The sequence below is a fragment of the Cyprinodon tularosa genome, unplaced genomic scaffold (assembly GCF_016077235.1).
Source record: "Cyprinodon tularosa strain WSP-4 unplaced genomic scaffold, ASM1607723v1 ctg874, whole genome shotgun sequence".
Classification (NCBI taxonomy): Eukaryota; Metazoa; Chordata; class Actinopteri; order Cyprinodontiformes; family Cyprinodontidae; genus Cyprinodon; species Cyprinodon tularosa.
The window spans coordinates 846,656-859,801 of record NW_024039645.1 but is presented as its reverse complement, the minus strand read 5'-3'; the positions used below and the strand labels follow the sequence as shown (position 1 = coordinate 859,801).

The 13,146-nt window shown below is 42.7% G+C and overlaps 1 protein-coding gene across 1 annotated transcript in view; it reads left to right on the top strand.

Moving 5' to 3' along the window:
• The window catches only part of LOC119775515 (septin-9-like), a 114,273-nt gene that overhangs the window by 10,262 nt on the left and 90,865 nt on the right, over positions 1-13,146 (top strand). The window contains exon 2 of the mRNA XM_038273504.1: positions 11,322-11,984. Coding sequence (XP_038129432.1) covers positions 11,322-11,984 — 663 coding nt within the window. The remainder of the gene's footprint in view (positions 1-11,321; positions 11,985-13,146) is intronic.

The window sequence follows — 13,146 nt, the reverse complement described above, 5'->3', positions numbered from 1 at the left end:
TTTTGCTATTTATATATACGTAATGTTAAGTCAAACTGACGGACGCTTCATAACCGGTTTAATTCGCTTTTTTTTTTCTAATTCTATGATTAATGGGAAGTAAGCCTAAGGGCGACGCTAGAGGGCGCCCCCAACACATTTGTCGCCCTAGGCAATTGCCTAACTCGCCTGTAGCAATCGCCGGCCCTGAGTATACCATTAGTAGAAGAAGACATGGGGTCAAACCACTAATAAACCATGTCAAGAACTTACAGTGTGTGACATTGCTATTAAACAATCTAACAAAACAACTCTTTAAAGCCAATTCAGTAGATTATTTAATAAAGAATGTGCATCAGCAGCAGCCAATACATCTTTCCTAAATGGCTAAGTATACTTCACTGCATTCAGCCTTGAGATAATTTGGTCTTTTAGCCGCATGCAATAAGTCAACTAATCAAGACAGTAACTCTGTGTCAAACACCGGTTACATAAAACCGATTCAGGCACAGTGGAACTTCGGATGCTGTCAGTTCCCACAGAAGAGAAGAATCTGTGGTCTCACATGGAAAAACACAACTGACCCTCTCTGCTGACAGGACAAGGCCAAACAATAAACGATGAAATTTTAAACTTTGGTATTTTTCTGGGTAAGAAAAACCTTAATGGTGAACTGTCAAAAAGAACCCACTTCCTCCGACGGCCCGCTGATGGTGATGGGCTTGTAAATGCTGCCCAGGAGCCGTGTAGCTCACTATGACAGATTTACTGCATGATTCTGATAGTCTGGACCTTATACAACAGATAAAGTGGTATAGGTGTTTGCTAAAGTAAAGAGTTTTCTCTAACAATAAGGAACCTAAACAATAAAAGTAGATTCCTAAAAAGTTAAAAAACAATCCACTGGACTTTGTTTCCAATTTTGAAGCTGTTTCTCTTCCCATCCAGGAAGATTTTTCAATTCAAAATGTCAGAAATAGTGTTGAGTTCAAGGCTTTGTCTTTGTTTAGAAAGCAGGCAAATAGAAACAAATGAACGGGTCTCCCCCTTTGGAATGGGGGTCGTTTGGCTTCATTTGTCAGCCTGCAATGCCCCATACCTGTCTATGCCTCTGAAAGGGAGGTAATTAAAAGGAATTTTTGGCCTGGTACATTATGGATATAAAACCCAAATATAGGCCCAGAAGACCCCAGGTCCCCTAAGTTCTCCAAGGAGTCAACAGCGTACTTATTTTGGACCATTTGTGCTATGTATGTATTAGATTTGGAACGGTTTATGAAAACCGTCCGAACCGTTCGGTTCGACTGTCTCGGTTCGGTTTGCATGTGTTGCTTTCGGTTCATGCGCTGCTCCTTTTTCTCATAGGCGAAGCGTTTACACTCCAGAGCAGAAGGTGGCGGTACTGCGACCAAAGCCAACCACCAGTAGTAAACAAGAAGAAGAAGAAGCGAAGCAGCGTAGCCGGGTGTAGCAGAAAAAAATCAGTTGTTGTGGAGAAATGTGTCGGACTGGCGAGTGGGAAAGAACAGGAGTTGGAAGACGCGCCAGCAGCACTTTATAGGTCTGCTGTATGGGACCACTTTGCATTTAGAGTGACCTACGATGACGGCGGAAAGAAAGCTGGGGATAAAAGTGCAACAGTGTGCAAGCATTGTGCAACACGTTTTGTTTATGCTAACAGCAACATGTCATGCTAACCCCGAAATCCCACATACTCCGTCAGCGCTCCGCCCCGCTGCGCTCCAGACCGGCTGCTCAAAGCAAAGCCTACAGCCTCCACTGTGGCTCCTGTCCGCTCTGAGTTCCTTGGAGATGGTAGAGAGCATGCGCCAGATGATTAAATTCAAAGCAGCAAAACATACAGAAATGATCCAGGGTTTCCGCGGATCATTTAAAATAATTACAACTCATTAATTACAGATGGAGTAATGTAACTAAAGTAATCCCTCCCTGGGATTATTAAAGTATTTCTGATTCCTGGTTGATGGGACAGGTGTTGTGAATGAAACGGTGCCCAGCTTGAAAGAGCTCCTGTGTGTCTCTGAATGTGAGCATTGATGACTGAAAGACATCTTCTGCCTCCATTTATCTGTTTACTACACTCTGTTGGATTCATATTAATGTGGATTTAAAGACATTTCAATTAGTGGAAAAACTTGCAGAGGGGAATATAAAAAAAGTCTAATCAACCAAATCTTTTGCAACCCCAATGCAGAACCTCCATGGACCCCCTAGGGGTTGCGGACCCCCTGTTGAAGACCTCTGTCTTTAAGGAAAGGCTGGTCATATTCAATTCTATTCAGTTTATTTCTATAGCACCAATTTACTAGCCTGACGTAGTCTGACTCAATTCTAGTCAGAATGAGTCTGATGCTGCTCCATAGAGCTGTGATTATGGGGCGTGTTTTGAACGAACCAGGAAAAAAAATGCCTCTGCACTCAAGTGGATAGACCTACAACCAATAAGAGCAACGGAGTGCGTGACGTATGTTAAGCGATTTATAGTTGTTGTCAACAAAAATCAAAGCGTGCAGTTGCACGCCTAGAATAAGAAGATGAGCCTTGATCGCGTTTCTCTGTTCCTCTTTTAAAATTAATTTGCTGTCGCTATCTTCTAGAACAGACCTAATAGCAGAATCTACTCACCTCAACTCTCCAGCGGCAGCCATTGTTGTTGTCACCCAAGCGCGCTTTGGTGACCTGGTTGATTACGTTACTGTTGATCATCTGTCCATCATCGTATAAAGCCCGCCCTGACAATTTGATTGGATCGCCTGACAGTGGGCGATAATACTCGCGCTACTATGGAGCAGAGCCAGACCGAACTTCCCGACCTCAAACTTTGTGGGCGGGACTAAGTTCGGAATGGCACCCAGGCTACCAATTCACATCATGTCATCTCAAGGCACTTTCCAGTTCACCAGATCATCCAGTTAGATTGATTCAGAGTTTTCTATCTAAGGAAAACCAGCTGATTGCATCGACTCATTGACTCTTCAGCAATCCCTCACACTAAGCATGCTTGTAGCGACAGTGGAGAGGAAAAACTCCCTTTGAACAGGAAGAAACCTCCAGTAGAACCAGACTCAGTGTGAGCGGCCATCTGCTGAGGCCCACTGGGGTTCAAGGAGACAGAAGCAGACATAGAAAAAGAAGCATAGATACAAAATGCAACTGTCAACCAGCTCCACAGGCGGCCCCGTCCAGGAAACACACAGCCAGGCAGACGAGCTCCGAGCCAGCTCCCATGTCAGAGGATGAAGAGAGCACATCCAGTTAGTCACAGTCAGAGAAACAGGACTACACTGAAATCTGAGATACAGAGATGCTTGCTCATTGCAGAGCGTATTTACAGGAATCTGGTCACAGTAGAAAAACCCAACAGGTTTTCTTAGTATTCTAAGCTTGATAGGACTGAATGTGATGTAAATGCATTTAAAACAGGAAGGGGTTAATTGTGACTTATGATTTAGAAGAGTTGATAATTAATCTTCTTCATCAGAAACAGCAATGGAAAAAAAAAAGGAATTAGAGAAACTTTTATACGTCTAAACTGAGTAAACAAACCCGCCTGAAGTCTACTTTTACAAATGAAAGCTGATGCCAAACTTATGCCACTTCATAAAACGGTAACATGCTTACTACCTCTGAAAACACATGCATAGATCAGCTGAATGGCTTTACAAGGTAAACTTAGAAGAGTTATAGGTAAAGTGTGAGTATTCTGGGGCCATATGGCGGCCATATGTCAAAGCTTTTTTTTTTACTTCAGCTGTTTTTCTTGATCCCCATTCATGCTCTGATTTAAACTATGCATCTGGTCTTGCCCCCATTTTATCCTTTTTTTATTACAGACACGGGATGAAATTGCAAATATTGTACTTCCTTTTTAAATATACTCCCAACAGTTGTGACCCAATAGTGTTATTATTTAAACATGATTTGCTTTTAATTCTTCAAGGGATGTTTTTAAAGCTTTTCATAAATTTTAGTTTTACCAAAGCGTTTGGTTTTAAAAGAGTATATCCCATGAATTATTTTGAGTATGTCAGATTTCCTGAATTGACTCTAGCTTTCTTTACTTGGTCTCTGAAACCACCCTGTTCAAAATATATATCGGCATGCTGTGGGGACACCAGAGCCGGTTCGACCTGCTAAATTACGTGATACCATTGAATGCAACGTACGGACGTCAACACACTGCGCTGGTTGTTTCTGATCTAACAAGTAGAAATAACTCTGCTTGCATTCGATAAACATGGAGCAGCTCTGCTGAGAGGGATTAAGACAAATAATAGAGCGAAACAATAAAGCACACCGACTACGCACTGGTTTCCTTCCATGTTGCTCTGCATTGTTTACTTTCCTGATTTCTGTCTGGTGACATCATCAAAGCTAACGCAGCGTAATGATGCCACCAGACACGTAGCGGTGGGAGGTCAGAGGCTACACAGCTGCCAGCGAAGAGTTAGACCAGCTTTTTATGCCAGTGGGAAGGGAACCAAACGCTGATTGTTAGCAGGTTGAAAAAAATGCGTAATCCTGGTATTTTATATATATATATTAGGGGTGGAACGGTTCATAAAATCCACGGTTCGGTTCGGTTCACGGTTTCGTGGTCACGGTTTTCGGTTCGGTTCGATATATGTTGATTGTTACACGGAAATCCCGTAAAAAGTAATGAAATTAATGAAAAAAAAAAAAATTTATGAATTGTAATTATTTTAAATGATCCGCGGAAACCCTGGATCATTTCTGCACGTTTTGCTGCTTTGAATGTAATCATCTGGCGCATGCTCTCTACCATCTCCAAGGAACTCAGAGGGGAGCGGACGGGAGCCACAGCGGAGGCTGTAGGCTTTGCTTTGAGCAGCCGGTCTGGAGTGCAGCGGGGCGGAGCGCTGACGGAGTAGGATTTCGGGGTTAGCATGACATGTTGGTCATGTTGCTGTTAGCATAAACAAAACGTGTTGCACAATGCTTGCACACTGTTGCACTTTTATCCACCACTTTCTTTCCACCGTCATCGTAGGTCACTCTAAATGCAAAGAGGTCCCATACAGCAGACCTATAAAGTGCTGCTGGCGCGTCTTCCAACTCCTGTTCTTTCCCACTCGCCATACCCACACAATTCTCCACAACAACTGATTTTTTTCTGCTACACCCGGCTACGTTGCTTCGCTTCTTCTTCTTCTTGTTTACTACTGGTGGTTGGCTTTGGTTGCAGTACCGCCACCTTCTGCTCTGGAGTGTAAACGCTTCGCCTATGAGAAAAAGGAGCAGCGCATGAACCGAACGCAACACATGCGAACCGAACCGAGACAGTCGAACCGAACGGTTCGGACGGTTTTCATAAACCCTTCCATATATGTATATGGAAGGGTTTATGTATTTTATATATACAGGTGCTGGTCATAAAATTAGAATATCATGAAAAAGTAGATTGATTTCAGTAATTCCATTTAAAAAGTGAAACTTGTATATTATATTCATACATTACATACAAACTCATATATTTCAGATGTTTATTTTGTTTAATTTTGATGATTACAAATGACAACAAATGAAAATCTCAAATTCATCATATCAGAAAATTAGAATATTACTGAAGACCAATAAAAACAAAGGATTTATAGAAATGTTGGCCAACTGAAAAGTATGAACATGAAAAGTATGAGCATGTACAGCACTCAGTATTTAGTTGGGCCTCCTTTGGCCTGTATTACTGCAGCAATGCGGCGTGGCATGGAGTCGATCAGTCTGTGGCACTGCTCAGGTGTTATGATAGCCCAGGTTGATCTAATAGTGGCTTTTAGCTCTTCTGAATTGTTGGGTCTGGTGTATTGCATCTTCTTCTTCACAATACCCCATAGATTTTCTATGGGGTTAAGGTCAGGAGAGTTTGCTGGCCAATTAAGAACAGGGATACCATGGTCCTTCAACCAGGTACTGGTAGCTTTGGCACTGTGTGCAGGTGCCAAGTCCTGTTGGAAAATGAAATCTGCATCTCCAAAAAGTTGGTCAGCTGCAGGAACTAAAACTTCCTGGTATGTGGCTGCGTTGACCCTGGACCTCAGAAAACACAATGGACCAACACCAGCAGATGACATGGCACCCCAAACCATCACTGACTGTGGAAACTTTACACTGGACTTCAAGCAACGTGGATGAAGTGCCTCTCTTCTTTTCCTCCAGACTCTGGGACCTTGATTTCCAAAGGAAATGCAAAATTTACTTTCATCAGAGAACATGACTTTGGACCACTCACCAGCAGTCCAGTCCTGTTTCTCTTTAGCCCAGGCAAGACGCTTCTGACGCTGTCTGTGGTTCAAGAGTGGCTTGACACAAGGAATGCGACAGCAGAAACCCATGTCTTTCATACGTCTGTGTGTGGTGGTTCTTGAAGCACTCACTCCAGCTGCAGTCCACTCTTTGTGAATCTCCCCCACATTTTTGAATGGGTTTTGTTTCACAATCCTCTCCAGGGTGCGGTTATCTCTCTTGCTTGTACACTTTTTTCGACCACATCTTTTCCTTCCCTTCGCCTCTCTATTAATGTGCTTGGACACTGAGCTCTGTGAACAGCCAGCCTCTTTAGCGATGACCTTTTGTGTCTTGCCCTCCTTGTGCAAGGTGTCGATGGTCGTCTTTTGGACAACTGTCAAGTCAGCAGTCTTCCCCATGATTGTGTAGCCTATAGAACTAGACTGAAAGACCATTTAAAGGCTTTTGCAGGTGGTTTGAGTTAATTAGCTGATTAGAGTGTGGCACCAGGGGCCATCAATTTTGAACCTTTTCACAATATTCTAATTTTCTGATATGATGAATTTGAGATTTTCATTTGTTGTCATTTGTAATCATCAAAATTAAACAAAATAAACATCTGAAATATATGAGTTTGTATGTAATGTATGAATATAATATACAAGTTTCACTTTTTAAATGGAATTACTGAAATCAATCTACTTTTTCATGATATTCTAATTTTATGACCAGCACCTGTAATTCTATCAGAAACAGCCTTCGTTCCTCCTTACTTACAATAATGCAAAGTAGTCAGAGTCAAAACAAATTACAGACGCTTTGGTTAAACTGACGTGGGTTCGAATCCAACCTGTAGTCCTTTGCCAAATGTCTCTCCCCCTCTCTCAAACCCCCTGTCCTGTCAGCCTACTGTCCAAAAAGGCCCATTAGTGCATAAAAAACCTTACATCTTATGAATAAACCTTGAGAAAAAATCTGGTTTTGATGGGAAGAAAGTATTTCTTATCTACAAACACCCTCACGCAGGGCAATTGTGTGGCCTTGAAACACGCGAGTGAAAACTTTTATAGCAAGTAAATTGAATAAATATATATATGCAATAAGAGAAACAACATTTTCTGATCATACAGGGTCATCTAAATCTTTCTTTGCAATATTCTAGTTTATTAAGTTACATTAGTGACAGTTACAAAAATTCTTTGATGACTGGTTCACTTTTAAACAGACTAATCCAGTGAATTATAACTACTTTTTCTTTTTTTTTTTTTATTAAACTATCAGTTATAAAAAAAAGGAAAGTTTTTTTATTATATGTGAAAAACAGATGACTTTTGCTTGTTAATGTGTGGAGAGACGCCTTTAATGTTATTGTGTCTAGCTATAAGCCAATAACACCACTTTTGGTTTTATACTGAGCGGCCAGGGAAGCTTCCCTCCCTGTGGGGGTAGAAATGCATCGTTATACATACATATTTTTCACAAGCTTTTTGAAATAAAATCTGCAAATAAACAAGAGCACGTGTAATGTAGGCGCACCGCAGGCCAGAAACAGATCACATAATCAGCAGTGTGTTTTGAACCGAAGGAAACTTTCCTAGGGGGGGTGTGTGTGTCAGTGGTCTAACTTGTGTGTAATTATGATGCCAGCTTCTGGCCACTGGCTGTGTGAAGTCAGATTCATGCTGACTATCAGCCAAATTAATTGTTCCTAGGGGGGCGGTTCTATCCCTATGAGTTTGTGTCTTTAACAATGCAGCTTTTTCCTTCAATAAATCTGGAGCAGGGAAGAAAAATGATGGTCTTCATGGATTATCTTTGTTCCGATGCTTGGCACTGGGTGACATTTGGCTGACTTTGTGGTCTAGAACACTCCTAGCTGTTTCTTATAAAAGTATGCATGTGCATACACTAAACCACTTGTATGGCAAATAATTCATGTCCCAATAGTGCACAGAATAAACTGTAAAATGCAATAAAAGCCTGTTGCAAATAACCATGAGTGTAAAGAAATTAAAGTTGAATTGCTCTTAAATGCCATTTCCTTATCAGGAAATCTTGTCTAATGTTTTTGGAAACGTTTCGAAATGTTTAGGAAAAATTCCTTTTTCAGTATCTGTGTGCACGATAACAATAGAAATGATAGAAAAATTTAAAAACAGACATAGTGGAGGACAGATTAACTATTACAGGCACAGATTAAAATACACCTTCCCAACCATGAGCAGCTAATTGGGCTGAAGTTGGCTTATGTTTGGTCCTTTCCTGTTAGTACTAAACTAAATGTTGTAAGACATAATTTTGGACTTCGTATCATAATCGGTAGTTTAAAATCTACGATACTGACAGGAAGCCTGGAGTTCTTCAATCACTGTGCATTATTTTGCAAGCTTTTTTTTTGTTTACCCTATAAAATGCTAAAGAATTTTATTTAAAACCAAATATATATGTAAAAGTTGAAGAGACCCAGAAGACAATATAAAAGCTTATTTAGGAGAGGTGAAGATTTTTTTTATGGCCTGGGACTTCTTAGGCTAGTATACGTTAACCTTCTTTGTTAGGTTAAAGAAAATATGAATATTCAGAGATGCATTTAGTCCCACAACATTTTATTCACTCGTTAGGTTTCATGTGGCTTCACAGCTGCCTGTAGGACGCCTGAGGCATCATCATGTGTTTATTCTTTTTAGCTGCTTGTGGAATACTTCACCAGGGATAAGTACGATTCACATGTAAACCGATACTGATGCCGAGTACCTTGGAATCAGTGTTGGTGATCATGTAACGTCATCTTAAGCACTAGGCTTATTTACCTGAAGATGATAAGCTCCCACACCCTTGTGTCTGGCTGCTGCTGACAAGTCACTAACAGATGCAGGCGAGCTATAGATGTACATCTGAAGCTGTCCGAAATTTTTAGCCTTAATGCTGCGTTCACACCGGACGCAGCAGGCGCGACAGAAGCAGCGAGTTTACATGCAAAGTCAATGGTTGACGCGCGTCAATGCGCAGCAAAAGGTCCCGCGGCGCGTTTTGAGCAGCAGGCGCAGCGCGTCTGAGCAGCTGAAGCAGCGCGTCGGGCGCGTTTAAGCATCTGACGCGCCGCAAACGCGCTGCTGCTCGAGATGGAAAAATTTAACTTTTGCTGCTCGACGCATCGCGTCAACCAATCAGAGAAGCTGATCTGGGAGCTGGCAGGGAGACAGACACATCGCTGATGACACAGAGCGCTATGATCACTCCTCTGAAACAGTTTATTGACGCATAAAATAACTTAAAATGTAGAAATCTGCCGGCAGAATATGTTCGCTTTTATTATCCTGCTGCCTGCACTTTGGATTATTTAGATGAAAAACACCTACCAGCTGCCGCGGTGAACCGCGAGGAGGCGACCCGGCCAGAGGCTGCTAATGAAGGGATTCCTACTGTCGGCGCACCGCTGGTATGTGGGGGTCTGAGCGTCTCCGACAGAAATAACATTGGGAGGCAGGATTGTAATCTGGATGAACTGACTGCACTGATGAAGTTTTCAGGTGGATTTTCTCACTTAAAAACATATTAAAACTACTTTATTCCCACTGATCACAGCAAATATAGCTGAAAGGCAGAGAAAGGATAGAGTAGCTCCGCCCAACGCGCGTCAGACACACTTTTGCACCGCGCAGCCAGAGCAGCAAAAAGGAAGCAGCAGACGCGATTTTGCTGCTTTTGCTGCGTCCGGTGTGAACGTAGCATAAGAGGAATTTTTTAGGTAAATTGGATGATTATACGTATAACCGTATAACTATATATGCGATCAGAAGTATTCCCCACCACTGGCTGAGTTCTTGTGTTCAAATAAGGGTACGTTCAGACTGCAAGCAGCAGAGGCAGCAGAAGCAGCTAGTTTACATCAAGGCGCAGCAAAAGGTCCTGCGTCTGAGCAGCTGAAACAGCTCCTCACGAACTTCTGAGCATCTGAGGCGCCTTCAGAAGCAGCAGCTGCTGGAGTTGGACGAATTTTATTTTACTGCTCAACAAGCCAATCAGAGAAGCTGATCTGAGAGCTGGCAGGGAGTCAGACAAAGCACTGCTGATGCAGAGCGCTGTGATCACTCCGCTGAAGCAGTTTATTAACGCCTAAATTAACTTAAAATGTAGAAACCTGCCGGCAGAATATGTTTGATTTTATTATCCTGGTGCCTGTAGTTTGGATTACGTGCGTGAAAAACGCTAACATCTACATCCAGCCGCCACAAACGGTAGCGGGAAACCCCAAAGAGGCAACCTGGCCAGAGGCAGCTGTTGAAGGGGATTCCCAGTGACAGCGCACCGCCGGTATGTGGGGGTCTGAGCGGCTCCGCCAGAAACAATATATGAAAGCAGGATGGTAATCTGGATGAACTGACTGCACAGTTTTTAGGTGGACTTTCTCAATTAAAAACATCTTAAAACTACTTTTTACCCGCTGATCACAGCAAATATAGCTGCCATTGTTCCAGGCAAAGAAAGGATAGGGTAGCTCCGCCCAACATGCATCAGAACCACTTTACCACCTTGCAGCTAGAGCAGCAAAGATGCTTCAGCCATGCATCAGAACTGAACTTGTACAAGCATCAAAAATGAAGCGGCATACGTGTTTTTGCTGCTCCTGCTGCGTTCGGTCTGAATGTGGCCATACTCTGAAGTGCCTTCTATTTGCCATGTTTGATTTGTATACTCTTGGCTGCTTCTGACATCATCAAGCTTTTGGGTGTTCTATGCCATATATTTTTTTTACAAACAGAGTTGAAAACTACCCGCTCTTCCACTCCATGTCACAATGATGCGCATAGTTAACGAAACATGGTAGTAGTTAATTTTCCACGAATAGGTACTCAGTTGATGGAATTCTGTCGGTACCTTTAAAAGTACCAAATTATACTTGCTTTATGACAAAATGTCTTGGATTATACCACCTTTGCTGCTTTGTCAGTATATGTGGAAACCAAAGACACAGAAATTGTGAGTTGTTTCAGAAATCACTGACACATTCAGTCAAAATAGGTACAATGCAAGACAAAGGACATATAATTGATGTCTTCTCTGTTCTCTTTACGCAGCCCTTAAGAGGTCCTTTGAGGTGGAGGATGTTGACACTTCCTCCCATTCTTCGCCCGGCTCTCGCCGAGCCACCAACTCCCCTCTCCGGAACGCCATGTCTCCCACCAGTATCTACTACCGTGACCTTGGCAGCACAGCCCCCTCTACCAACAACAACAACCTCAACTATTCCCAACCACGCTCCATCATGGGTGGGGGTGGTTCAAGGACCCCTGAGCCGGTGTCACGTCGTTCTGAACTCTCCATTGACATCTCCTCCTCTAGCAAGCAGGTGGATAACATCACCAGCCCTGCCTCTACGCGATTCGTGAGCAACAGTGTACTGAAACGCCCTGAGGTCTTAGGGCACTCCAGGACCCCTGACATGAGCCACAAGAGGGAGGTCACATTTGCCAAGACCCTCACTGACTCCCCAGGGACCCGCCGCAATGAGGGCAACAATAACAACGGGATCATCCGAGCTCCTGAGCAGAATCACTCTCGCAAGTTCGAATCGGCGAGTCTGTCAGACCCCCGTAAACCCGAAATCAACATCACCAAAGCTCCCCCAGAGAACAACGGGCACCACCCTCACCACCCCAACCCTCATCACAACACTATTGTTACCACCTTTCGCTGCTCCTCCCCCAGCCATGCAGGACGCAAGTCTCCTAATCCTGACAGTAAGTCTTCATATCTCTCTCAGTGCAACACATAATTGCTTTTGTCATCTTTTTCTTACCGTCCGATTCCGACTTTCCAGACACAAATGTAAACATTGATTTAACTAAGGTAGGGGTCTTCAACGTTTTACACGCGAAGGACCCCCAAACTGATGGCGATGGAGCGGGGACCCCCTAATTATATATATTGTATGAAACAGTGTTCTATCAAACTGGTCCTATAATCACTCTATTACAGATGGAGTAATGTAACTAAAGTAATCCCTCTCTGGGATTATTAGAGTATTTCTGATTCCTGGTTGATGGGACAGGTGTTGTGAATGAAACGGTGTCCAGCTTGAAAGAGCTCCTGTGTGTCGCTGAATGTGAGCATTGATGACTAAAAGACATCTTCTGCCTCCATTTATCTGTTTACTACAGTCTGTTGGATTCATGTTAATGTGGATTTAAAGACATTTCAATTAGTGGAAAAACTTGCAGGGGGGAATATTAAAAAAAGTCTAATCAACCAAACCTTTCCTGACCTCCACGCAGTACCTCTGTGGAGCCCCTAGGGGTTGCGGATCCCCTGTTGAAGACCTCCCTACTAAGGGATCACTGTCGTTCCAGTCACTTTGCAAAAGACTATAAAACTGTATAGATTATCAAGATAATTAATTTACTTATCATCTCTGATGACAAACTTTAAACTATTTTGTTGGGGTTTGATTAAATAGACCGACAGTATAACTGATTTACTGAGTGGAATAAAAGGATTAAAGGAAAAGTCCCGTCTTAGGTATAAATAATGATCAATGGATCATTATTTATACCTAAAACTAATACCTTTACGATGATTTAAAAAATTTAGCGTTAATCAGTAAAATGAAAACAATAATTTTCAATGCGATCACCAAGTCCAGGAGCGGCCATTTTTAGTAGCCCCTCCCTCCTGCCATCTTCCAGCAGTGACGTCACGGTGCGGTAAGCCTAGCGCCATTCTCCCCGCTTTCCAAGCTAAATCTATGGGAACTACTAGACACATCTGCAATCAACAACAATTATTGAAGATTTCCAGAGGACTTCACCATTGAAATTCACCAGAGCTATAGTGAAACTGACAATGCCCACGTGCATGGCAGCTGGATGCTGGAATACATCGGGTAAAAGTGAAAAAAAAGAG